A 25005-nucleotide genomic window follows, 5' to 3' on the forward strand; every position below is an offset into this window, starting at 1 on the left:
CTATAATTATTATAATATTAATATTTATATTATAATACAATATTTATACTAATATACTTTTCCGACTTATGACGGTCGGGTTGAATTACGCGATTTTAAACCATGTGGATAGGATAGATAGTTAGTTACTCCTTGCTATAAATAGTATGTTAGCACTTTTTACCTCCTTGTTTTAAAAATAAACATTTGTAAAAATGCTCTAGTTACTTTGGCATCAGAATACCCGGTTACGTGCGCTATAATTATTCACTATGACTCCTCAACTTCGTTAACTGCATTTTAAGAAAGAGCATAACAGATTCACTTTGAAGAAAAAGAAATGGTTTTATATTTCAACATTAGCAAAAAAAAGTATACATAAAACAAGATAAATAAATAAAAATTTTTACGGTCTATATTCAAACAGTACATTTTTCTAAACTGATTTTATAAAATATTACTACTGTCAATAGATACAACAATATTTTTACAAAAATAACAACTGTAAGAAGGTTATTTTTATTTTTTTTTTTTAATGTTTAAAAGACCTACTTAATTTATTTTAACAAGACCTAGTCCGACATAGATTTTTCACCTGGCATTCATTTACAATGTTTAAAGTCAAAATAATGTTAAAGAAAAAAAATCTCTTTTTTCACTAGAACAACTTGACTTAAACTACGATAAAGTGCATAAAAAGCTTTTAAACTAACTTCCCGTTAAACATAATCAGTAATTTACTCCTTTTAGTCAAATTGGACGAACAATTTTCAAATAAATTTTTTCGTATTGAATCGTCGATTATTATTGTTGGTTTGGCGTCTATTCGTAACTACTGATTCTACGTTAAAAAATTGAATTTATCGAAAATTATTTACGGGTTGATTATTTGTAAAATCTACATAAATGATTAAAATTTTCGATATTAACATAGATTGTTACTTACACCTTTAGACCTTTGCTGGTGAAGCAATTATTCAAGAACTACTTATTTAAGAGCCGCTTATATTATAACAAAAAGGAAACACGACAAAAATGATTTTTCATAATTATCAAAGAATTACTCGTCCTTTGTTAGAAACATTGGTATTCGAATAAATAATAATCTTTAATTGAACCGATTTTCAGATGATATGGATAATTTACAAAAGTGAGGAAGAATTTAATCTAGGATGTCTATGTTAAGCGAATTAAGAGCTGTATCTGGAGTTATAAATAAAAATTCGAGGAACGACGGAAGAATAAAAAATTGAAAGATTCTAAAACTGTATAAAATCAATTTGAACGGATGTAAATCCTGAGTATTAACAGCGACAGATCTATTAAATAGAAATTACGTATTTTCTAAGATACCTACAGAACATACCAAATAACAAGATGAAGATGTCATTAAAGAAAATTTATCTTCCGTAAACGGAAAAGTAATTCAGTAAAAGATGAGATCATACAGGAAGAATGGAAAAATTGACAATCCCTAAAAAAAAAGTATTTAATTATCTTTCCGTGGAAATGAAAGAACGAGGAAGGCGAAAACATTGAAAGCTATAACATATACAATGATTTATTGTAGCCATGAAATGGAAGTGATAATGATATTGCTAACTTATAAATAAAGATTCGTTAAAAATCACTAAATTAATCTTTCTACTTTAAATTTTACTTTGAATCTTTTATTTTATATAATATTCCGCATCAACAGTCTTTGATGAGATGGCAAGGACAAAACTGTGCCTGTTTCACAAATTCCTGAATACCTCCTTACTTGACAGATTAATTTGAGTTTATCATAAAGTAAAAGACGATATAAATAGCAATTACTACATCCGAGTTAAGTTCTCGGTGCCTATAACAATGACATCTTAAAAAAATCATTCTATTTCATAAAATTAATTGGGAATTTTACTCCGCCTCTTCATTACGTAAGAAGTTAAAATCTCGTGATAGATAAGCAGAACTATGCCGACCGGGTAGTTGGGAAACAAAATTTTAATTTCGGTCGATACAACATCTGGACGATACGCTTATGACTCACTCAAACACCGCTGCAAGGAGGCTTCCCAGCCTATCCGTTTAGCACACTTTATGCCAGTCTTATAGACTCCCTTTCGGTATCACAGTATCTCAGGGAAGGTTCTCTACTTCGTCTCTTTCACAGTTTATTTTTGAGCTTATTCATCGATAAAAAAAATAATTCGTCAGCCTGTTGTCTTACAGAGAGGTTTTTGTTTTCCTCATAAGTTTCAGATGGCTCCCCGACTTCTATTAATATGAATAGTCGTGTCTTAAGAAAAGGGATAAAGGAGGAACTTATTTGTTTATTACTCATTATACAATTTCGAATATATGAGGTAAAATGTTACGAAGATATAAGATGCTAGGCGCCGTATGTGAATTTGAAGATGAAAGAAAATTTCGGTGATCAGAAGTTAACCTTAAATGCTAAGATAATAAATAAAATTTATTAACTTACGACTAAGTTATAACTTAGTATGTCAATAAGTGTCATGTTTTTACATTATTCTGATGAATATTAATGTTACTTGAAAACGATTTTTTTCCTTTTGAGATAACATTTCTCACAAAGTCAAACAAGAAAACACACCATAAAAGTAATTTCAACCTAAACTATATCTCAGAAATTATTAAAAAGAAAAAAACTTTATAACGATATATATTAAAAGGTAATCATAAAAAAAAGTTGGATGAAGCAGAACTGAGACAAATGACGTCAAGGCCTTTATGCTGCCGTTATTTGAACGGTCATCATCTTATTTTTGTTTTTGAAATCTCATTTCCCACAATCTCACTCTGTCTTTCTTACTCACTCTCTCTCTCTCTCGCTCTCTCTCTCGCTATCTCTCTCTCTCTCTCTCTCTCTCTCTCTCTCTCTCTCTTTCCCGCATTTCTGTCTCCAAGAATCGATCGAATATAGTTCAACCGGTCCCCTCATTTATTCTTGTCTGGGTGCACAATGAAATCGAATGATGGTTACGGTTCGCGTACTTGTAACTTTATAACCGTTCATATTTTATTTAATATATTAAATAATAAATCTAAAAATAGGAAAAAGCTCATTAAAACGTTTTATTTATTCATAATTTTTTTTGCCTTCAGTCATTTGACTGGTTTGATGCAGCTCTCCAAAATTCCCTATCTAGTGCCAGTTTCATTTCGGTATACCCCCTACATCCTGTATCCCTAACAATTTGTTTTACATATTCCAAACATTACCTGCCTGAACAATGTTTCCCATCTACCTGTTCCTCCAATGTTAAAGCGACTATTCCAGGATGCCTTAATATGTGGCCTATATCTGTCTCTTCTTTTAACTATATTTTTCCAAATGCTTCTTTCTTCATCTATTTGCCGCAACACCTCTTCATCTGTCACTTTATCCCCATCTGACTTTTAACATTCTCCTATAGCACCACATTTTAAAAGCTTCTAATCTTTTCTTCTCAGGTACTCCGATCGTCGAAGTTTCACTTCCATATATAAAACTATGCTCCAAACATGTACTTTCAAAAATGTTTTCCTGACGTTCAAATTATTTTTGATGTAAACAAATTATATTTCTGAATGAAGGCTCGTTTCGCCTGTAGCATTCGGCATTTTATATCGCTCTTGCTTCGTCCGTCTTTAGTAATTCTACTTGCCAAATAACAAAATTCTTCTACCTCCACAGTCTTTTCTCATCTTATTTTTATATTCAGTGGTCCATTTACTTTATCTGGAACAGAGGAAGAACGTAAAAACTGAAATATTCTGAAACGTAATATTTCAGTTTTCGAATATTCAATTCATAATATGATTATGGAAATATACATCTCCATACTTTTTTTTTCAGAGAAAATAAAAAACATTTTCTTATTTAAAGCAACAGTACAAAAGAGCATTTCATTCACCCTTTACACGCACAAAAAATTCAAAATAAAATCGTTTGACATTTGCATAAGCAGTAAAGGGTTTGAATATAAGGGTTTGATTCGGTACAACGCCGTTACTTTCGGCCATTCTTCTGTGAATAATAAGAGGATAACGTAATATGGTTTTTAAAACAAATTACAAGACATTTCTTTAGTACTAAATATACATCGTATTTATTCCACAACTGTTAATTTGATATTCTTTATTGTGTCTTTATTAAACTTGGCTAAATATCTGAATATTTAATGGTGCTGAATTTTATAAATTTTTTGTCGGTAAAAAACTGTACAAATAAATTAAATTCCACTGATTTAAAATTGATCTGTATTATTTGTAAACATTTCATTCCAACATGATAATTACTTTTGCTAAAGAAGAAATATTTTTAAAATTCAGAATATGCAAGGTCATAAAAATCAGTTTAGGGGATGTAAATTGTTGTAAATGGAACACACATAATCAGCATCAGCATTGGAACTTTCAAATAGTTTTTAATCATTTTTATATATTTTGTTTCTTGTATTAATAAAAAAAATAAAGAAAAAGAAAGAAGTAATTTGAAATCATAGATGATTCTACACTCAGCGCGAGCTCTTATCGTTGCAGATAAACAGGCGTAAAACGCATGGGAAGACGGTCAATACAATACAGTACATATGGCCGGCCACTTCCACAAGCCGACTGCTGTCGCCGCTGAGCCGTTGATCCCCACCACTAACCACACCGTTCCCCTTCAGATAAGCCACTTTTTGTCGCGACCACTCGCAGGCTTCACTTCGAGTCCGGTCGCTGCACGGGATTAATGTCGGGTAAATGGAACCCTTTGACACAGATAGATTCATTTTAGAAATACAAGAGCAGCCTATTATTTGGGATTATCGGAACGATGCATACAGTAATAAAATAGAAAAAGTCAGAGCATGGGATAAAGTCTGCGCAGCATTTCACAGCTGTTATAATGAACTGAGCAATTTGGAGAGGAATGAAATAGGTAAGTTGTGTTTTTAAGAGTTTAATTGATTAAATATTCACAAATGTGATGTTTTTAACGTGCAAGAATTTTATTTAAAAACACCAATTGGGATTAGTGTTTTACATTTTTTTTTTTAAGAATACATTACATAAGATTTCCCAATCTTTATATGAGGAGAGGTTAGGCGAATGGAATTTGATGAAATTTTTACGATCGGATGTTTTGCCTGATGCCACTACAAAAGGAAATGAAATATTTGTAACGAACGAAAATGTCTGATCGCAATCTGAACTTTGTAACTTCCAGATGACAGAGAATATGGTTATTTGTTTTATTTGTCTTTTCTTGAGATGATTTTCAGGACTTAAAAGCTGCAACAGTAATATTATAATGAAATATTGTAGTATTCGTTCATATTTTGTAAAAATAATACAGCAGAAGTAGACAAAAATTGATGAAAATTACTTCTTATTAAAAATTCACGCGTTCAGCTTATAGGACCGCAGGTTCAAAGAAATTTTTTTTCTAAGGAATTCAAAAGTAAAGTGGCATAATCTCGCCTGTACAAGCTGATTATATGTAATATTTTCTATTTTATTTTATATAGAACAATAACACGTAGTTTACATGAAACATTATCAATGATATCCATTCCCCCAAATTAATGACTGGATATTGAACGACTTCTAAACATAGGTGCCAACAAATGAGTGGTAACCATATTTTTTGATGCATTTAAGAAATCAATGGAATAAGGGGGTTGCATTATTAAATGATTAACTACAATCATTTTTTTCCAGTATGTATATTGAACCAAATCGCATCAGTTTAAAAAACACGATAATCTAAAATCTCTAGGACAAGCTTTTCTAAACTTCTTTTTCAAAATTTAAGTTGACCCGGGAGTTCAAGAATTACCATTCCTAATGTTACCTGAATAAAACAGAAATAATGTAATTTCTAATATAATCGTACTTTAGAACAATGAACAGTTAAATAAATGTACTCGTTTTAAACATTGTAATGTAATATATACTGCATTTTTTAAATGTGGTTTACATCTCTGATTTGCTGCATGTATTTTATTTACAGACCACTTTAGTTAAAATCTCGGGTAAATACCAAAACAAAATAACGAGACAATACGCTATATGATACCAACCGACTCAGTTATATACAAAGAAAAATAGCGATCTTTCAAAATAAAATTCCAGTTTTCAACAGTAGCACAGGACATTTATTTTACAACGAAACAAGTGCTGTTACTGAAATTACCAACGATTCGGCAAATTTCCTCTCAGAGGATCCTTTTTAAGGCTCTGTATATAATAATTAAATTATTTAAAATACATTTTCCTTAAAACAGTCTAATAAACGAAATTCACAAACAAATAGATGGCGATTTTGTTGACTTAAAAGTTTACAACCATTGTCCAATTCAAGGACCGGAACATATATCATTTGATATTTTTACAATGTTTTTTTTTTTCATAATGAGTTGAACTAACCTCTTGCTGGAAAAGCCACGTACACGATTAGCAGGAACACATGAAGTAATAAATATAATTAGGCGTAAAAATTATGATACAATTAATAATATACTTATTTTAGGTGCTGCTCATTTACGGAGATACACACGTATAATTGATATACTATTTACCTTTAGCTGTAAATATATAAAGCAATTTTTTATGGAAGAATAGTACGTGAGGCTATAAAAAAAAAAAATTCATAACACAAATTTGCATCACCAAAATTATATATAATAATACTGCGTGGAATGAAATTTTACTCTCCTCAATGTAGACTTAAGTATTACTAAATTTCACTAGTAATTACATATTTGTATTATATAATATACAATACGATACAATAAACAATCTTATGTAACATACATGTGTGCTGATTATAAAATACAAACATGCATTATTTAAATATAGGATTTTATTAATGCGAATTTTCAAACATTTAATAACAATAATATTAAATGATTATTGTTGTCATACAATTTTTGAAACACAATCTGAAGGGATACAAGGAGGAACGTTTGAGAATAAATCAAGTTTTCTCTACATAAAAGAAAAAACGCATTAGGGCAGCACATACATACAACACTGTTAATGAAAAAAAAAAAAATTTATATATATATATATATATATTTTTTTTTTCTATACAACTTATTTCTATGCACATACTGCAATAGCTTCTATCGGAACCCTACCTCATTCTCATGTCACACTCTAGGGGTCGGATAAAAAACTAAGAGGATACTAGTCATTCGACCGAAATATTTGATCTCGAGCAACTTCATCGTCATATCACAACCAAAAGAAAAAGCAAATAATTTTGCAAAAGTACAAAAGCCTATTATCTGAGAACTTCATAAATGTTTTAATCGTTTTAAATACATACCCTCCTCTCAGTTTTATAAATGTCTTTAAATATTTCTTTAAACAATGACATTTCTCTCGCTAAAAGACAAATAAAAAATTAAATAGAGTATAATAGAAAGAATTTTAACTCATTTCAAGTGCAAAAATTAGTTGTATGGTTCAATAAAAGTGGATTTTTAAATCGATATTTTATTAACTTTAAATTTTCTCATAATTAAATCCCCTACAAATCTTTCTTAAATATTTATTTTGTTATTGAGAAATAAATTTTCGTAAAACTTACAAGAAACGTGCTTTTCGACGACATTTTTTTGAATCTTTTAATCATTTTCTTGGAAAATCCCGAAATATTGATCTGGGAGTCATTGTTTTCAATTTTTCATGTACATTAAAATATAATCATTAATTTTGTTCAATAACTTGTGTTCATGACTATACCATTATTAGATTTTAGAGTATATTCTGTAAGTTATATTTCGAGAAAACAAAGCGTCTCCTGAACTATGTTTATATGATTTTTTTTCCCAATATTTTAATGAGAGGAATACAACTATAAAGTTTGACAGAAATTTCCAAAAACATCCGGTATATTATATTTTACTTTTCAGTAAATTCTTAGTAATAAAAACCTTTCCTTCAGGCCGTAATCTTAGAACAACAATTCCCAAATTTCGAATAAACATTTTTTTTTTTATGTTAGGGGCTTCCAAAAAAAAAAAATTAAAAGAACTAAAAATATTTAAAAATAACTTTTATGAAAGTAATGAAAAAAAATTGCTTCTCATTTTCTTCAAGTGATGAAGAAAAACTCAAAAAATTTAATAATAAAAATGTAAAAAAAAAACAATATATATATTTTTAGAGGTGGGGTATAAATTTAAAAAAAATATGTTTAATAATATTCATATAAACGTAAAGCTTAACAGATTTTAAGTAAAGTTTTCTATTAATTTAACACCCCTTTCAATACAGGCTAAAATAAGAAACAAAAAATTTTCAAATAAAACTTTCTGCATTTTAGGCTTTGATAGCTCTAAATATAAAGATAAACGTTTAACAAAATTTTAAAAATATTTAAACATAAGAGAGATAGTGCAAAAGAACAAAAAAAACATATATCTCAATTTTAAGGATGGGAATTGAATTTCTGAAAGAAATTTATTTTCGATTATTTATATATGCATTGTAGTTAAAGAAATTTCTTTAATAAAGTTTTCTTTAAAATACCACTAAAGAAAATCGAAATTGGTTTTTTCGCAATATCCCCCACCACCTAAAGGATGTTGGGAAAAAAATAATACGATCAATGACCCACATGTAGAAATAACTGAGCCAAATTTGAAGAAAATCGTTTCGGTCAATCCTGAGTTATAAGGCCAAAAGCAGTGCAACATGCATATGCACATATATGTATTTTGATATAAATAAAGTGAAACGCAGATTTGCAAAAATTACTCGATACCCCTTTTTGATATGATCAACATACTTTCTCCTCCGGGGAGGTAGAAACATTCCAATGATCGAATGAGTTTCATTAAGTGCTCTTGAGTAAAATGTATATAGATACGTTTAACTGAATTATTTTGAAACACTCTGTTAATGTAGGCCTAATCGTTAGTATTTTAATCTTCATGCAAAAATTTAATCTAACTTTTTTTGCAAATAAATATTTTCCTACTAAGTAAATTAGATTATTTTGATATCAATGTGATCCTACCCTATTGGACTTTAAATAATTTATTTTATACATAGAATAATAATTTTATTATATGCAGTCTATAATTCATTCTCTTCAAAGGTGATAACATAAGAAATGTTTTGAAGAATTTTTAAAATCGTATGGGCTTCATTGTGAGTCAAAAATTTAGTTTTAAATGGCAATAACCGGAAAAGCACATATAATCTCTCTTGAAAAATGGTAGCGCAATGCAACACAACAGTTTACACAGAACAGAGATTAAAACTGCCTTTCCCATACACAATAAAAAAGTCAATGGCGGATAGGATACTTGACTATGTGGAACATTTCATTTCGTAGAAAAAAATATTGTGTTCTTGGCCAGTAGCAGAGCACATTATTACAAATGATAAGTTTACTCGATACCGATTAATACTATCATTTTTCATAAGATTTGAAACTCTCAGGATTGAGATTTTTTTAAGAAAAATTTGTTTAATTTACATAATGAAAATAATAAAATTATTGTAAAAATGATTTAAAATCTATTGAACCACTTCTGATATCATATAATATTTAAAATGAAATAGCGCGTAAAATTTAAATGTTACGATAAAAAATTTTCACGGTATTCAAACGGGAAAATATATGAAACGTATGTTGTTTAACAAAATTACTTTAAACAAAGTTATTAACGATAAAATATAAAGAAATGTATTATAAAAGTGTTTTACGTATTTAAGAATGTGTTATCAACTTATTTTCTAATCGTTTAAAAATATTACAATAATACTGCAGCACCCTAACTAGTTTATGACGATGATGAACTTTTTACACCACAAATCTGTAGAATATACCAATCTCATTGACTTACATTTTATTACTTGTATTTAAAAATATATGAAAAAGCATTTGTATAAAAAGAGGTGTGTGTAGGTCCCCTACACACACCTCTGTCTATGTGTCCCACATAGACAGTTATCAAAGTATGAAAGAGGACTTCTATGCTTTGATAACACTGTCTATATGTTCCCTATGTTATGATATTACAAAGACGTAGGAAATTCGATAGAAGAAATTCATTGAAATCAATCTTTTCAATAAAGAAATGAAAAAAAATATATTCCATTATTAAATAACATTGATGAAAAGATACACTATTATTCGGTTTTGTTATTAAAAAAACATGGAAAAATTATAACAAAATTAATATAAAATGTTAACAGCTGGCCGTTACCTCAAAATTTTTTTGAAAGTTGTTCTGTATAATAATTCTTATTTCGTCTTCATGATAGTTATCGAAATTTTGCAACAAAGTTTGAATTTCAAAAGCGGTACGAAAATACTAGAATAAATGAACTCTAAAAATACATAAAGAACATAAAGAAACTGTTAGTTAAATACACTGTTATTTTATTCAGCGAATCACATCAACCCTTGTTTCCGTGATATTGCTCTATATTTATTTACTCACATCAGTAACTAGCTGTAATCTTTGTTCGTACACAGTTTTTGTTTCACCAGTTGAAAAACAAAAAAAAATGTTGGTATTAGAATCCTACGGTCCAGGAATTGTAATTAGTGGCCAAGACTACCTGATTAATCGACATCTTCAAACTTTTAATCGGGATGGGTACCCATCTGTCGAACTTTAACATGAAAACAGAGTGTTATTAATTTTTTAGTGATCCAACACAATTACGTTTGTCAGATATTAAATACTATTTTAAGCTGTTTGCCATCAACTTCATGGTAACTGTAAATCCACATCAATAATTTACAAAAATGTATAAAAAATGAACGTTATTTACCACTATGACAAAGAAACAATGGAAAAGGTCAAAAGAATAATTAAAAATAATAATGTTTTTTCCTCATTTTTTAACGGTGAATTTTTAAATTCTACTGCATAACAAGTAACAGCAGCTTGCTTTGACCTATATTTTGTGTTGTACTTTTACATCATTATACCGTCTTAATAGTATTATCCGAACGTTTCAACTACTCTGGCCGGAGGGGGGAGAAACGCTTATATTATACTTATTTCGATGACTCGTTGAAAGAGGAACCGGTAAAGGAAGTTTATTCTTCTACGAAGCACTGTAACAACGTAATGCAAACTTTATCTGTAACCGGCTTATCATGCCGCACTGGACTGTGACTATTTATTATGCAGTTGCATTTATTATTTACGAATCAATCATTATTTTATTATTTCTGCACTCTTTATTTCTTAATCAGTTTATGAGATACAGATACATAAATATCAATCAGTAGCTCAGATTACAGTAAAAAAAATTATATATAAAGTAAGCAATGTTATTAACTCAACGAATTTTTGTCACACAAAACTTATCGTTTTGCAGTACACAAAAAAAGAAGCTTTCAAGAGGATGTTATTAGAAAGTAAACTGTTTGATGCATAAGTAAACTTAAGCAGTGCATATGGACTAAATCAGTACGTCTACAACAAACTATTCTTGGCGAGGCCACTAAACAGACAATATGAAAACTGGTACAAAATGATTGACGTACGTAGTTGCTGAGTAAGTAACTGATATATTTTCAGTTTTAAAATTACATAACTACGACTTCTAGTTGAATAACTGAAGCTACATCAACAAAAATTCACAAAAGGTAACGCGATTCGGTCTGAAATATTATTATTAGTATAATTTTAGACGGCGGAATCCGATGATAATCAAAAAAAAAAAATTTAATAAATAAACATTAATAACCTGGCCTTATTACATGAACGTAAACTATGTCTTTACAAAAACAGATATCCCTTTTTTAATCCACTGATTTGTAAGAACATATTTTTGACTGATATTTGATCTTGCCACTGCGTTGTGTTAAGTTCATCAAATATTATTTTGCGAATCCACCGGGTTGGTCTAGTGGTGAACACGTCTTCGCAAATCAGATGATTTCGAAGTCGAGAGTTCTAAGGTTTAAAAATCCTAGCAAAGGCAGTTGCTTTTATACGGATTTGAATTCTAAATCGTGGATACCGATGTTCTTTGGTGGTTGGATTTCAATTAACCACACATTTCAGAAATGGTCGACCTGAGACTGCACAAGACTACACTTCATTTGTTTTCAAAATAAACACCTTTACTGACCACAATTATTTTAGTTTTCGAAGATATCAGTTATACAGCACTAAACCGCCAGATGGTAGAGAGCATGGATGTACTGCGGTCCTCATCAAAAATATGATAAGGCATCATCAGCTACTAGCATTCAGCACCGATCAGATTCAAGCAACTTCAGCTGAGATCTTGGACCGGCTTGGGTCTCTCAGGTTGTCTGCAATCTACTGTCCTCGTCACACGATCATAAAAGACAGCAGAGTGTCCCCGACCTCATCGCACCCAGGCGACCCCCACACGCACGGGGGACCCACCCTAGGCACTCAGCCAAAAACCTGTCCGCCCCCGCGCCCTCCGGCGCCACTGCGGGACTTGCTTATATAACTGCAGCTTCCTCATGACCGTCCAGACGAATCTTTCTACAGTCTTCACTGTGCCTCACCTTGTAATAAGATCCGTAGAGTATCTTCAGGGCGAAACATGTGCTCACATCTCAGGTTGCTGAGCATCTCTTTACGCTCTATAGCGAATCGCGGGCACAGATAGTTGTTGCACTCGGGGCGATTTTCAGACAGGTCGAACCCGAATCTGTACAAATAAGACCTGAATCCCCCATGACCCGCCAGGAATTGTGTTACCTCAAAACTCAGCGTGCCATGGGTCCTCCGGCACCATCCCCTGATATCTCAAACAAGACGATGGGTCAACCTACCCTTCGTGTCCCGGTCCCACCGCTCATGCCGTGTTTGTGCGATCTCTTCTTCTAATTCTTCAGCAAAGCGCTTCCTTTCCTTTAATGGGAGTGTTCTCAGTTCCCTAGTTTTGCTACACCGCATTATCATCAAGTCTACAGGCGGGAGTCCAGCAATCAACTCAATCCCCTGTCATCCATTCTAATAGGACCAACTGGGCATCTTATCAAAGGTGAATAGAAGACCAGCTAAAGTGTTCCTTTAAAAGTTCTGTTTATATCGATAATGGAACCCAGTGTTTGACCTCAACTCTGAAGGAAGCAACACGCTAAACATTGAAGGAGAGACGTAAGGGGCGAGAAAGCAGACTACCCAAGGGAGGTGGTAATGAATTACTAAGAGACAGCTTAGAAGGAGATGACAATGTTATAGGACATTGAAGATAGAACAGCTTTGAACAGGGCTGCTCGTATGTTGAAGAAGCTACTAAAGTGGCATCAAATGGGTCATGGGTTCGACGCGACAGCCAAACGGCCGTCCTATTTGATGGACACCCACGTAAGGTCTTTCACCCACATAAGGGGAGGATCTGATGAAGAGGAAATCCTCGAATCCTTGAATAATTCGATTCCTCTGTGACTTCCTATGAAGCCTTTTTAATCAACATAAGGACAGTAAGAGATCAGGAAGAAGCGAAATCTAAAGAAAGCCCATGTTTTGATTTAGTTACTCACAAAACGCTATTTATGTTGCCATTTAAGGCTATCTTGTATATAACGCGCCTTTTTAATCCTTCGCACAACGCACTTCCTCTCGGAGGGGAAAGTGACGCAGATAATGATCCCGAAACAGTGCATGATATGTCTTCGTATAAGGCTATTATCTATTCTGTCTAAGATCTTTGAAAACAGAACATGTTATTTCTGACCATTAATTTGGCTTCCGAAGTGGTCATTTCGTAAGTGAAAAAACGTATAAGATTGTCAATGCCGTACAGGTGTTTGGAAGGGGAGAAATATTGTTCGACAGCCTATTTGGATTTCTAACAGGCCTCCAACAAGGTCTAGTTGTTTGGATTACTTTACAAATTGAAAACGAGCTTGCCTCAACCGTTTTACTTGATTAGGTCCGAGTCTTTGACATTCAGTCCGGTGTTCTTCAAGGATCAGTTTTGGGACCGATTTTGTACTCCAGACCTTACGGCAGACTTTCTTCTATCTCCAGACTATGTCACTGTTGATTCGTTTGTTAATGTCACGGCGATTTTGGTTGTCGACGATAACCCGAAAAGCTTCGGCTGAATTGCAGTCTGTGTTAGATTTAAGTAATGGGTGGCTATCTAAATAGAAAATAAAAGTTAATCCGACGAAATCAACTCATGTGATGTATGCAATTAGGAGAGGGGAATTGCCCATGGCTCCACCTAAATAGCACTGAACGCATACGGTATATAGATGTACATCTGGACCGTCGTCTGACATGAAAACATCATGTGAGAGAAAAAAAAAACATCTTAATAGTAAATTTAAAGAGATGTACTGGATTATTAGGCAGGTCACATCCCAACCTCGTAGGGGGAAGACACCCACCTTGTGACGTTACCGGTCGCCACACCACCCCTCCGTTCCGAGCTCTAAGGAGCTTTACCGGAGGTCGTCTTTAGACCCTCTAACTGATTACATCTCACAGTCATCAGCCAGGTCTCGGTCGGGATGCCGCCAATGTAATTCCCTCGGCAGGCATTTACATCAGTAAAATACAAATCAAATTTTGCCTTCACATAGGCCTCAAACGGACATTAGGCAGGCAACAGCTGTCACTCTCTAACAAACAATTGTTGTACTTCTGAAGCTGGTATAAACCTATGGTGTCCAACTTTGGGGAACGACATGTAACAGCAATATTAGAATTATCCAGCAGTTCTAAAATAAATTAATCAAGAGCATAAAGAAGGCAACGGTTTGTGAGGAACAGCGAGATCCGTGACTACCTGGGGTCATCTGGGACACATTCATGAGAAGATTCAACGGTTCAATTTGAAATACAAATTACGGATAAAGAACTATGAAAACCATCTGTCTGTGAACCTACTGGACAATAGCGAGAATTTAGACGTTGAAACAACTACATGTAAACACATGTAGTTTACATTATCTCCCGCTACATGTCGCGCATTATCTCCCAGGTCGTTTGACCTCGGAGATAATGCGCGATATTTTTAGTGGTACTCCTTTCTTCAAGTTTTATTGCACTTCAATTCATTTTTTTATTTATAAGTTGGTTGATTATGTATTGTTTTGTTAATTCATTGTTCTATTAATTTTACTATTTTTAGTTAGTTATTCATTGTTCTGTTTATAATTTAATCACTGTATGTTCCTTTTAATATATGTAATGTACACGACTACTGTTTGCTTGGCGAGTAGTGACGTATGAGCTGAGCGAACTCTAGTTATCTCGATCCAGAAACAGAAAGAATTTTGGTTTGCAGACAGGAATATGCCACCATTGAAAAAACAATCAGTACTTACATGTATTCCTTTGAGGATTTTAATGGAAACTTCTCCTCATGTCAGTGCTCTGTAATCAATATGTCATTGCTTGGATTTTTATACATGTGGAACTGATTGTAAATAATCTTTGAGCCAAAAAAAAAATTATTCAAAAAACAATCCCTCAATGACGATCCGGTCCCAGAAATCTAAGGGAAGAGAAAGTTCCCTTATTCCAAGATATTATGTTCATTACACCTTTAAAACTGCCTTAATATTCTGTTTATTTTTTATTTATTAATGTCTGTTTTATTCCCAAACGGCTTCTTCTTCACGAAATAAAGAAGTCGTTTAGGAAGAATAAAAATGAAATGGCAATTGTGATTGCCATTTCTTATGTATGCCAATTTGTTTGTTACAGCTTCTCAATTACAAAGAAGATGGAAAAGTTTAAGAGACTCATTTAATAGGGAATTAAAAAAAAGAAAAAGTACTAAGTCGGGAGACGATGTATCGCTTAGAAAACAATATTTATATTTCAATCAGCTGTCCTTTTTACTGCCACTGGCAGAGCAAAGAGCATCGTCTTCAGCTATGGAAGATATCGCTGAAGATTCGTTTGAACCCAAAGAAGTTACCCCTCCGTCAACTCCACCAAAAAGAAGTAAACTCCCAGACGACTCCTCTGAACCCAAAGAAGTTTCTCTGCCGCAACCGCCTCCAAAAATAATTAAACCGATAAATGAGGAGAAATTAACTTACAATAGTGAGAAAAGCGTATCTATAAATCAAGAACTCTTAAGAACTGATAAACCTACCATGCCGATGTATTACGATGAAAGTCACGATTACGATCGTTTATTTATGTTATCCGTAGTCGGTGACCTTAAAAAAGTATCTGAAGAATTAAAATCCGACGCAAAAATAGAAATCATTCAAATATTAGAAAAATACAAACGGCAGTCCTCGAACATTTTCGATAACCACTTCCAAAATGACGGTCCTTCTGGTGTTACACCAACAATCAAAATCGAAGAATCTTCTACCAGAATGCAATCATCTCCATCCAGTGATAGTTGTTTAGAAGATGCTTAGCATGAGTAAGATTATCTATTTATATTAATCGAGTACTGCTATTACCATGTTGAAGGTATATATATATACTCCTCTTGCTAATCTTCTGAGATGACAACAATAGTATATTCTATGTCCTCTAATTTGATCTTTCTTCTTTCAACGTTTTTAAATAACTTTTTGTACATATATGTAATCCTACCTAACTTTAATCATCAACAGTCAAACTATCACGTCAAAAACCATCTTTGAACAACTGAAAAAAGACCTAAGTTATGCAAACATAATTTAAATTACTTCTGATACAATTTTAATTTATATGTCTGTTATTGAATTTCATATTACATGAAAATTACCTGGTAACAAAATTTACTTACATATTTAAAAGATATGGATTGTTTTTTTCAAATTTTGAAGAAAAATCATAAAAACATAATCCTTAAAATGTAAATATGTTTTTCGATGGTGAATAATTTTTTTTCCCCGGTATAGGATAATGCACTGTTTGCAAACGGAGTTTGTAACTTATAACTGTTTGTTGAAAAAAATTATGTTAAAAACTTAATGGCTTTTCTTTATCTTCAAAGTGAAACCTGAACTTCAGTGTGTAAACAAATAATTAAAGCAGGGGCGAATTAAGGACGTCACTGTGTACAAAAATACTTTGAAGTGCTGTGATCTATTTACATCGTATTACTTAAATAGGCCGATGAATCCCAAACAATTATCGGAAATAACTTTCAATAAAATCGTGATAGTTAATTTTTAATTAGGCAGCCAAACTGGTTTTAATAATTTGCTTTTATCTATTACTCCAAATGTTTCATTTTTTTTATTTTGTCCAATCAGGTTGTTTTTTTTTTTAATTTTTCTCCAGCGTCAAACGCTTCCAATTTTCATTTTCCACCTTAGCAGACGTTTCACGTCTCTAACCTATCCATTTTACTATTTCTTTAAGCTAATAATTTTACTTTTTATTTCAATAAAGACCCTACTTTCATTAATTTACACAATAGTAATTGTTTCGTAAGTAATTATTAACAGATTTACTCATGAATATTATAGTGTATTATATAAGTGAACATAATGAAAATAGTCTAAGATTATTTTATTATTATTATTATTTTTAAATAATTGTACTGTACTTTAAGTAAATTAACCAGGTTACATTTTCTAAACTTTCTATCTGTGAATGCTTTTTTTTTTATACATTTTTAATTCTTAATTTGTGATAAATCAAATTATAGCCTGTTAAGTTTAAAATATCAAATATTTGTAATAAAAAAAAATTACAGTCTTCCTTCTAGCAATAATGCTTACCATTACGACTTTATCCTTTCACTTCCCATTTTTCTTTCAGTTTTACCCAAAAACGTCAAATGATATAAACGACAAAATATTTATATTGTCTCTCATTTAAAAAAAAGAAATTTCTTAATATAAATACAAAAGCCACGAAAAAGCCATCAAAAAGTGACATTAATGTTAGATAAGCGACTTTATTCATTTTCTAAGTAGTCTGCTATGTTTGGATAACAAAATGAAAAATATCTCTCCTTAAAAAATTTGCTGTATAATTACTACAGAATTCAAATGTTAAATATACATGGGACCACTTTTTGTACTTTTTTCCTGTTTAGCCTTCGGGAATCACCGTCAGGTATTACTTCAGAGGATGAATGAGGATGATATGTACGAGTGTAAATGAAGTGTAGTCTTGTTCAGTATCAGTTTGACCATTCATGAGATTGGGTTAATTGAAACCCAACCATCAAGGAACACCGGTATCCATGATCTAGTATTCAAATCCGTATAAAAGTAACTGCCGTTACTAGGATTCGAACGTCGGAACTCTCGACTACGAAATCAGCTGATTTGCGAAGACGGTTTCACCACTACACCAACCCCGTTGAGTACTTTTTGCACCTGTCAAGAGGTTGAAGATGATTGTATAAAAATGAAAATAAGGTTACTTAAACAAAGAAAATGTGGACCCGGAACTGATAATTATGATTTCATAAAAATGAATTTTATTAAGATAATTAAAAATAATAACATTAAAACATGTGCAAATGAAAATTAATTTTAAATTTCCATAACAGACATTTAAAACCACGGAAGCTACATAATTCGTTCATAAATCTTACACTGTGATTCAATGACTTTCAGGTTTACATAAATCATAATAACCAAGAACATAATTCGTTCATAAATCTTACACTGTGATTCAATGACTTTCAGGTTTACATAAATCATAATAACCAAGAAGGTTATTATTTTGTAATTCTGTTAGTTTATTCTAAATAAAAATATATAGTTTTATTTTACGAAGTTTGTGAAATAAAAGCTGTGCATTAAATAATACACAGCTTTTATTTCAGCTATCATCCCTATACTATAATTCAGGTAAAAATTCTTCGTTTTTAATTTATAATAATATATAATTTTTATGCATTATTGAATTAAATGAAATTTTATATAAAGAATCAATATATTTTACTAATGTAAGAAATATACACAGAGAGTTCAAGTTAAAAGAAGTTTCATCTATAAATAACAGTTTATTGACAAACACTTACATAATAATTTACAGAAGTTGAAAATGATGCCCATCCATTTCTATGCACTTGTCAACACTTCGGCCATGTTCCTGGGTACACTTTTTATGTAGTATCCTGTCTATTTCCTGAATGGAATTGGTAATGTTTGTCTCAATTCTGCAGGGTGTGTAGACTGTTCCTATAAACAATTTCTTTTAAGTAACCCACAGAAAGAAGTCTGGACTAATCAGATCAAGGGATTTTGGTCGTCGCAGTCTTTTAGAACTGATTCTTCCACCGAAAAAAATTCAGCCAGAATTAAGGATAACTAAACGGAATTCTTGATGATAGCCGCAATCCTTTAGAACTGATTCTTCCACCGAAAAAAATTCTGTAGCATCTCCACAGTAGAGCGAGCTGTTTGGCAAGTGGCTCTGTCCGGTTGCAACCAGAAATCACGTTCATCTTCTTGCAGTAAGTCTGTGAACTACTCTTAGACGGCAGCATCCACAATTTTTACAAAAAACAAGGGTCCTATTAATCGTCGCCTTGAAACCGCATACCATACGTCAATTTTTTGGGGGTGTAGGGAAGATTTAAAGAAAATGTCCGGATTTTCAATACCACAGGCCCGGTAGTTCTGGACTATTAACATACCCATCTAGGTGAAACCGTGCTTCATTTGTGAAGAAAACTTGATCTAAAATACCAGTGTTACCTCTAATGAAGCTCTTGAATCGTTGACAGTAGTGAACTCTTTTATCATAATCAACATTTGTTAGCTCATGGAAAACATCTTCCACACCCACCCATCTCGCATCATTATATGCATTTTAACAAAAATATTGCATTTAGTATAAATTACTGAATGATGGGGCCTCTTTTAAGTTGAACACCTGTACATAGGTAGGAAAGGTGAGACGCGGGAAAGGACGGACAGAGAAAAAGTACAGAAAAGTACTGTTGAAATAGTTACTTATTTATTTTGGAAGTTTCCGTGAACGTCAAGTTTTGTAGTTGTGCTGATTTGTTATTATGTATTTAATGTTTAGTAAATAGTTAATAATAACATTTCGTTTAGTTATTCTTAATTCCGGTCGAATTTTTTTCGTCGGAAGAATCAGTTCTGAAAGACTGCGGCTACCAAGATCCCTTGACCTGACTAGTCCAGACTTCTTTCTGTGGGTTACTTAAAAGAAATTGTTTGTAGGAACAGTCTACATATCCTGCAGAATTGAATCTTACACTAAGCTAATATTATTTATTTCTAAAATGGGAAACGTATAAATATTTTTCGCTGATGTTATAAGGTGAAAATATATCGAGCTACACTATTGTTATTAAAACTACGAATCAGCGATAATCATAAAAATTAGTAGAAACATGTGAAAATTGTCACATGATCTAGCTAATATAAAATTAAAATAAACACAGTAAAAAACAAGCTAAGATAAATAATAAACTAACTACTTTGTGAATACAGATAAAAATATATTTATATTAATTTACTATTTAAACTAATTAACCATAACGCTTTTCTGTTTGATTTATTTTTTATTCAGGAAAAAATTACAATCAAGTATAACGGACGTGACAAGTGTAGTGTTAGTTGTAAAAAATACCACATTTCTAACTCAAATGTTTTTTTTATTTGTGAATTTACAAATAAATTACAAATTTCGTGTTCCTTTAGTTATTTATTTTTTCCCCATTACTTTAAAAATATAAATAAAAGGCGTATTAAAAATGTTACATTAAAACATAATATTAATGTTCTAAAATATTAATTTTCTACCTAAATTCATCAGTAACTCGATCACCAGTATGACCGGTTTTGAGTTCAGGCTCTTTTAGAAGTTGAAGGATGTTTGGAACAGAACAGACACAAGCGTCTCATCTTTTTTATTAATTTTAAACAATCTTTGGTTTTCAGTGCACGATTTCAAAACTAAAACTTCAACGTCTCCAGTTTCTTTAGCACAATTCTGGCAGACAGCTACCGTCTCAGAGATATAGGTTCCAAGGGATATACCTATCGCCACATGTAGGCCTATGCGGAAGTGCAAGAATCGCCTACTTCATCTTTAGTAACATTTTCTTGAGGTAAATAATCTTCTTATCTTTCTTCTTTACTCAGGTCCTCAGAACAGTCTATATAAACATCAGAATAGCTCAAGTGTTTGGGCTTTAACTTTACAGTTTCAGTTTTTTTAATGATGCGGATATTATTCACAAGAGACAAGTTTTCCAACAAGAATGTGATGTTCATTATACGCTTGGTAGTGGTGAAAAGACTGAATTCCAACAACATTTTTATTCGATTACATCTTCATCCAAGATTTTCTGAATGTGAGCTTACTTCTGTCTAAACTTTTCTACGAAGATAAAAACATTTCAATGCCTTTAAATTGACATTTGCTACACTGTAAAAGTCTTCAGCTAAGCTAACAACAACTTTCCTTTTTTGCACTGCTTTCCAGACAGTTCTTTTAATTGAACATTCATCCCATTTACTGCACCTTACCATGACCTGATGAAAAAAAATTCCAGAGCACAGCGATACGGAAATCTTTTTCCAAGAAAACTATATATCTTTTCTTAAACAGAACTACAGTTATCAGAAAAGATAACTACAGTTAGTAACTGGTTAGTTAGTTGGTAACTACAGTTACCAAGTCGTCATTGACAACGGCAAGTCTACGGACATTTTTTCTGTGTCATGTACAAGGAAAAATTGAAACTTGACTATGGCTCCAATTAGCACTTTGGATTTCCTCTTGATGTACTGTAACATAATTTTCTGCAAAATCAATTCGCAGATCTATTAGATGAAGATTCCGTAGAATTTTTCACGAATGAAAATATTATAGATCGCACTTTCTTTATGTAACAATGAACTTTGAAGGCATGCCAAATTGAGAATTAAGTACAACCATCACTTTTCGCAAGCTTTTGACATTTTGCACCAATTTTACCCTGTCATTTTTCTATTCATTTCATGTAAACTTTCTGCCATACATGTTTTCTATATTACAGGAAACCATGTCAAGTAAATCTTATGAATTTTTGGAAAATTAGGCTATTGGCGTGGGGTTGGTCTAGTGGTGAACGCGTCTTCCCAAATCAGCTGATTTAGAAGTCGAGAGTTCCAGCGTTCAAGTCCTAGTAAAGCCAGCTACTTTTACACGGATTTGAATACTAGATCGTGGATACCGGTGTTATTTGGTGGTTGGGTTTCAATTAACCACACATCTCAGGTATGGCCGAACTGAGAATGTACAAGACTGCACTTCATTCACACTCACATCCTCATTCATCCTCTGAAGTATTATCTAAACGGTAGTTACCGGAGGCTAAACAGGAAAAAGAAAAGGCTATTGGTGTGAGATGGGTAAAATAATGTGGAAGATGTTGATACAACTGGAGCTGGAGTAGGGTGGACTGTTTATTGCCTGCACATTTGAGTACTACCAGTCTATGTCGAGCATTGGCTTTTGAACAAGTATTTGTAATCATGTGTTTTTGTTAAAATGCGGTTTACTGTTGAAGAACATGTATTAGTGAGGGAAACTCATTTAGAGACGAAATCTCATCAAGTGTGTCGGCGAAAAGTCAGGCAGAAATTTTTAAATGAAGCAACAGTTAAAGGTTTTATTTAAACGTTAGTTAAAACATTTCGTAAAACAGGGTCGGCGTTAGACCAGAAACGTTCCGGACACGTAGGTCCTTCTTTAACGACGTAGGTCGTACAGGACATTAAAGCGGGAGTTACAAAATCTCATGAATTTTTGCGGAGGCTAAGCCGGGAAAAGAACATTTCACTAAATTCAGCTTACGCTTCAGTAAGGAGAATGCTGAAATGTTATCCGTATCGAGTGCAGGTTTTCCACGAACTAACTTATGATGATTAATAACTGCAGAATTAAATTACGTTTTCAACACCCTATTATTAATTAACTGTATAAAAATATTATAATCAATTTTACTTACGTTGATTTTTTTTAATCTCAAAAATGTTTAAGGATTGAAGTTTTTTTTAAATTTAAAAAGCAAATTACAGGGAGAATTGTATTTTTACTAGGCCGCGAACCCGAAACCTTTAAATGAATGGCTTTCATTTTCGTAAAAGTACCTTAGTCACGCAACTTTGATTTCATTAGTGAATTCATCTACTCTAAATATTCTATTATAATGTTCTAAATTTACGTTAAACATTTTCTAGATAAAGCAGATGTGCATTAAAATAAATACATGAAGTAGATTTTAAAATAAATATTTTAAAAATAATACAAAGTAGTAAAACGATCTCGAAGGTGACTTTTATTAGCCATAATTTCGATTAATCTAACTTGTAATTAAGTTTTTAAACAGAGAAAAATTGATAATAAACACTCAACTGAAAAACAATCAATAAGTTAAACGCACTTAAATTAGCGTCGTTAGAGATAAAATTGGAAGAAGGTGTGGTGTGAATAAATTTTACCTTGGACTAGGAGAGAAGGTTCATAAGTATGCGTGCCCAAGCATTTATTTACAAACATTAATCAGCAGTAGAACAAGTGTCAGTGACCTTTATTGAGTGCAAAATTTAAAAATGTTTACGTTACCCACTGAGTCTGATAACCGTAACATTAGCAGCTGCTATTATAACAAAAGCAATTTATTTCAATGATACGCAGACATGCGGTGCGAAATTAAATATTTGTAACGAACGTCAATTATTTATTTATTTATTCAAATAAATGTTCTTTGTAAAATCAGCCAATCAACGTAAAAGAAGTCATCCAAATTAAGGATTAAAATCAGTTTTTTCCCACCAACCCGGAGCATCAATAAAGATTTCATAAACACAACTACCCAAAAAACAAAATTTTTTTTCTTCCTTACCTTACTGCTTTAAGCAGTAAGCAGTAAGGTCAGAGAAGAAAAAGTTCAATTCTGTGTTGTTACACAAGGTGTACGACTCCTTGTTAGAAAATAGCTATTTGAGAATAGCTTTAATAAGTAAATAATACAGGAAGAAAATTATGATAATGCAGTATAATTCAAACATAAATACAAAAATGTAATTTTTTTTTTAAAGGCTCGATTTTATGTAAAAGTTATCAAAACTTCTAAACAAAAGCTTTTTTAAATAATAAAGTCAACAATAATATATAGAATTTCTTTCAAAAATAACCAGCAAGAAAAATGAGAAAAAAAAAATTACTCCATATTACTTTGATAAATAAAATGAAAAAGTACACATTAAGAATAAAGAGTACTCACCACTGCATTAAGGCGCGTCTTTTAAATACACCCTCTAAATAAGAAGGTGAGAAAATGCGAACGGAATTCTTACCTGTACAAAGAAAAAAAAATCACTAATACAGAAAACTTAAGTTAAGAATTATTGATTATTAAACATTTTTTAAAATCATAAACTTATGAGAACGAAGAGATAATAAAGCAAACGGTCATAAATTAATTTTTCATGACGTTAGTTTTCAAAACACTTTTGAAAAATAAGCCTTACTGCAAAAATATTTATTCCCAATAATGAAAATCTATGCAAATATATCTATAATAATACTTTATAATATTAATAATTCAAATATAAATTATTATTTATATTTTCGAGCTATTATAAAAACGGTAAAGGACCAACAATCCGTTATTAAATAAGAAAAGAATATCAGTACATCTAAAAGATGCTGTATACAGAATCTATACTTTTTATCGTTTCAAGAAATAATTAAAAATATGTATAAGATGCAGGTAGCAACTAAACCAAAATCAAGTCAACAATTAAGAAGAAATCGCAACTGCTATAAACCCATTCTATCTACAAAAATACAACTCTAACTGAGCTAGGTCGCTCACTTAACTGAAGAAATGATATACCTAGCGTTACGAAGCATTGTTTGTAATTTTATTAAGGAATGTATGTTTTAAAACAACTGAGGAGATCTTGGAAGAAAACTTGGCCCAGCAAGAAAGAAAAGGTAAGGTGTACAAGCTTATACAGAAGTATGGAACTGGTAAAAAAAGCATGCTACTGAAGTATAAGACCGATAAAGGTACGAAGAATAATGATAGCATATGGAGGCTAGAAAGACACTACCAACAGCAGTTAACAAGGAAGGCAGCTACAATAAAATTATTTTTTTATTGTACATCTCT

General features: G+C 31.9%; 2 protein-coding genes and 1 long non-coding RNA gene across 3 annotated transcripts in view; 1 reads left to right on the top strand and 2 right to left on the bottom strand.

Moving 5' to 3' along the window:
* The window catches only part of Dip-C (dipeptidase C), a 602611-nt gene that overhangs the window by 153085 nt on the left and 424521 nt on the right, over positions 1-25005 (bottom strand). The window lies entirely within an intron of this gene.
* The window catches only part of LOC142321709 (uncharacterized), a 60997-nt gene that overhangs the window by 9545 nt on the left and 26447 nt on the right, over positions 1-25005 (bottom strand). Inside the window, exon 2 of the long non-coding RNA XR_012755705.1 lies at positions 24112-24184. This is a non-coding gene — a long non-coding RNA (uncharacterized LOC142321709). The remainder of the gene's footprint in view (positions 1-24111; positions 24185-25005) is intronic.
* Positions 4707-17380, top strand: LOC142321707 (uncharacterized). Its single transcript, XM_075360008.1, has 2 exons — positions 4707-4897; positions 15651-17380. The coding sequence occupies exons 1-2, from the start codon at positions 4720-4722 to the stop codon at positions 16322-16324; spliced, it is 852 nt and encodes a 283-aa protein (XP_075216123.1). The 5' UTR covers positions 4707-4719; the 3' UTR covers positions 16325-17380.

The sequence above is a fragment of the Lycorma delicatula genome, chromosome 3, assembly GCF_047948215.1.
Source record: "Lycorma delicatula isolate Av1 chromosome 3, ASM4794821v1, whole genome shotgun sequence".
Lineage (NCBI taxonomy): Eukaryota > Metazoa > Arthropoda > Insecta > Hemiptera > Fulgoridae > Lycorma > Lycorma delicatula.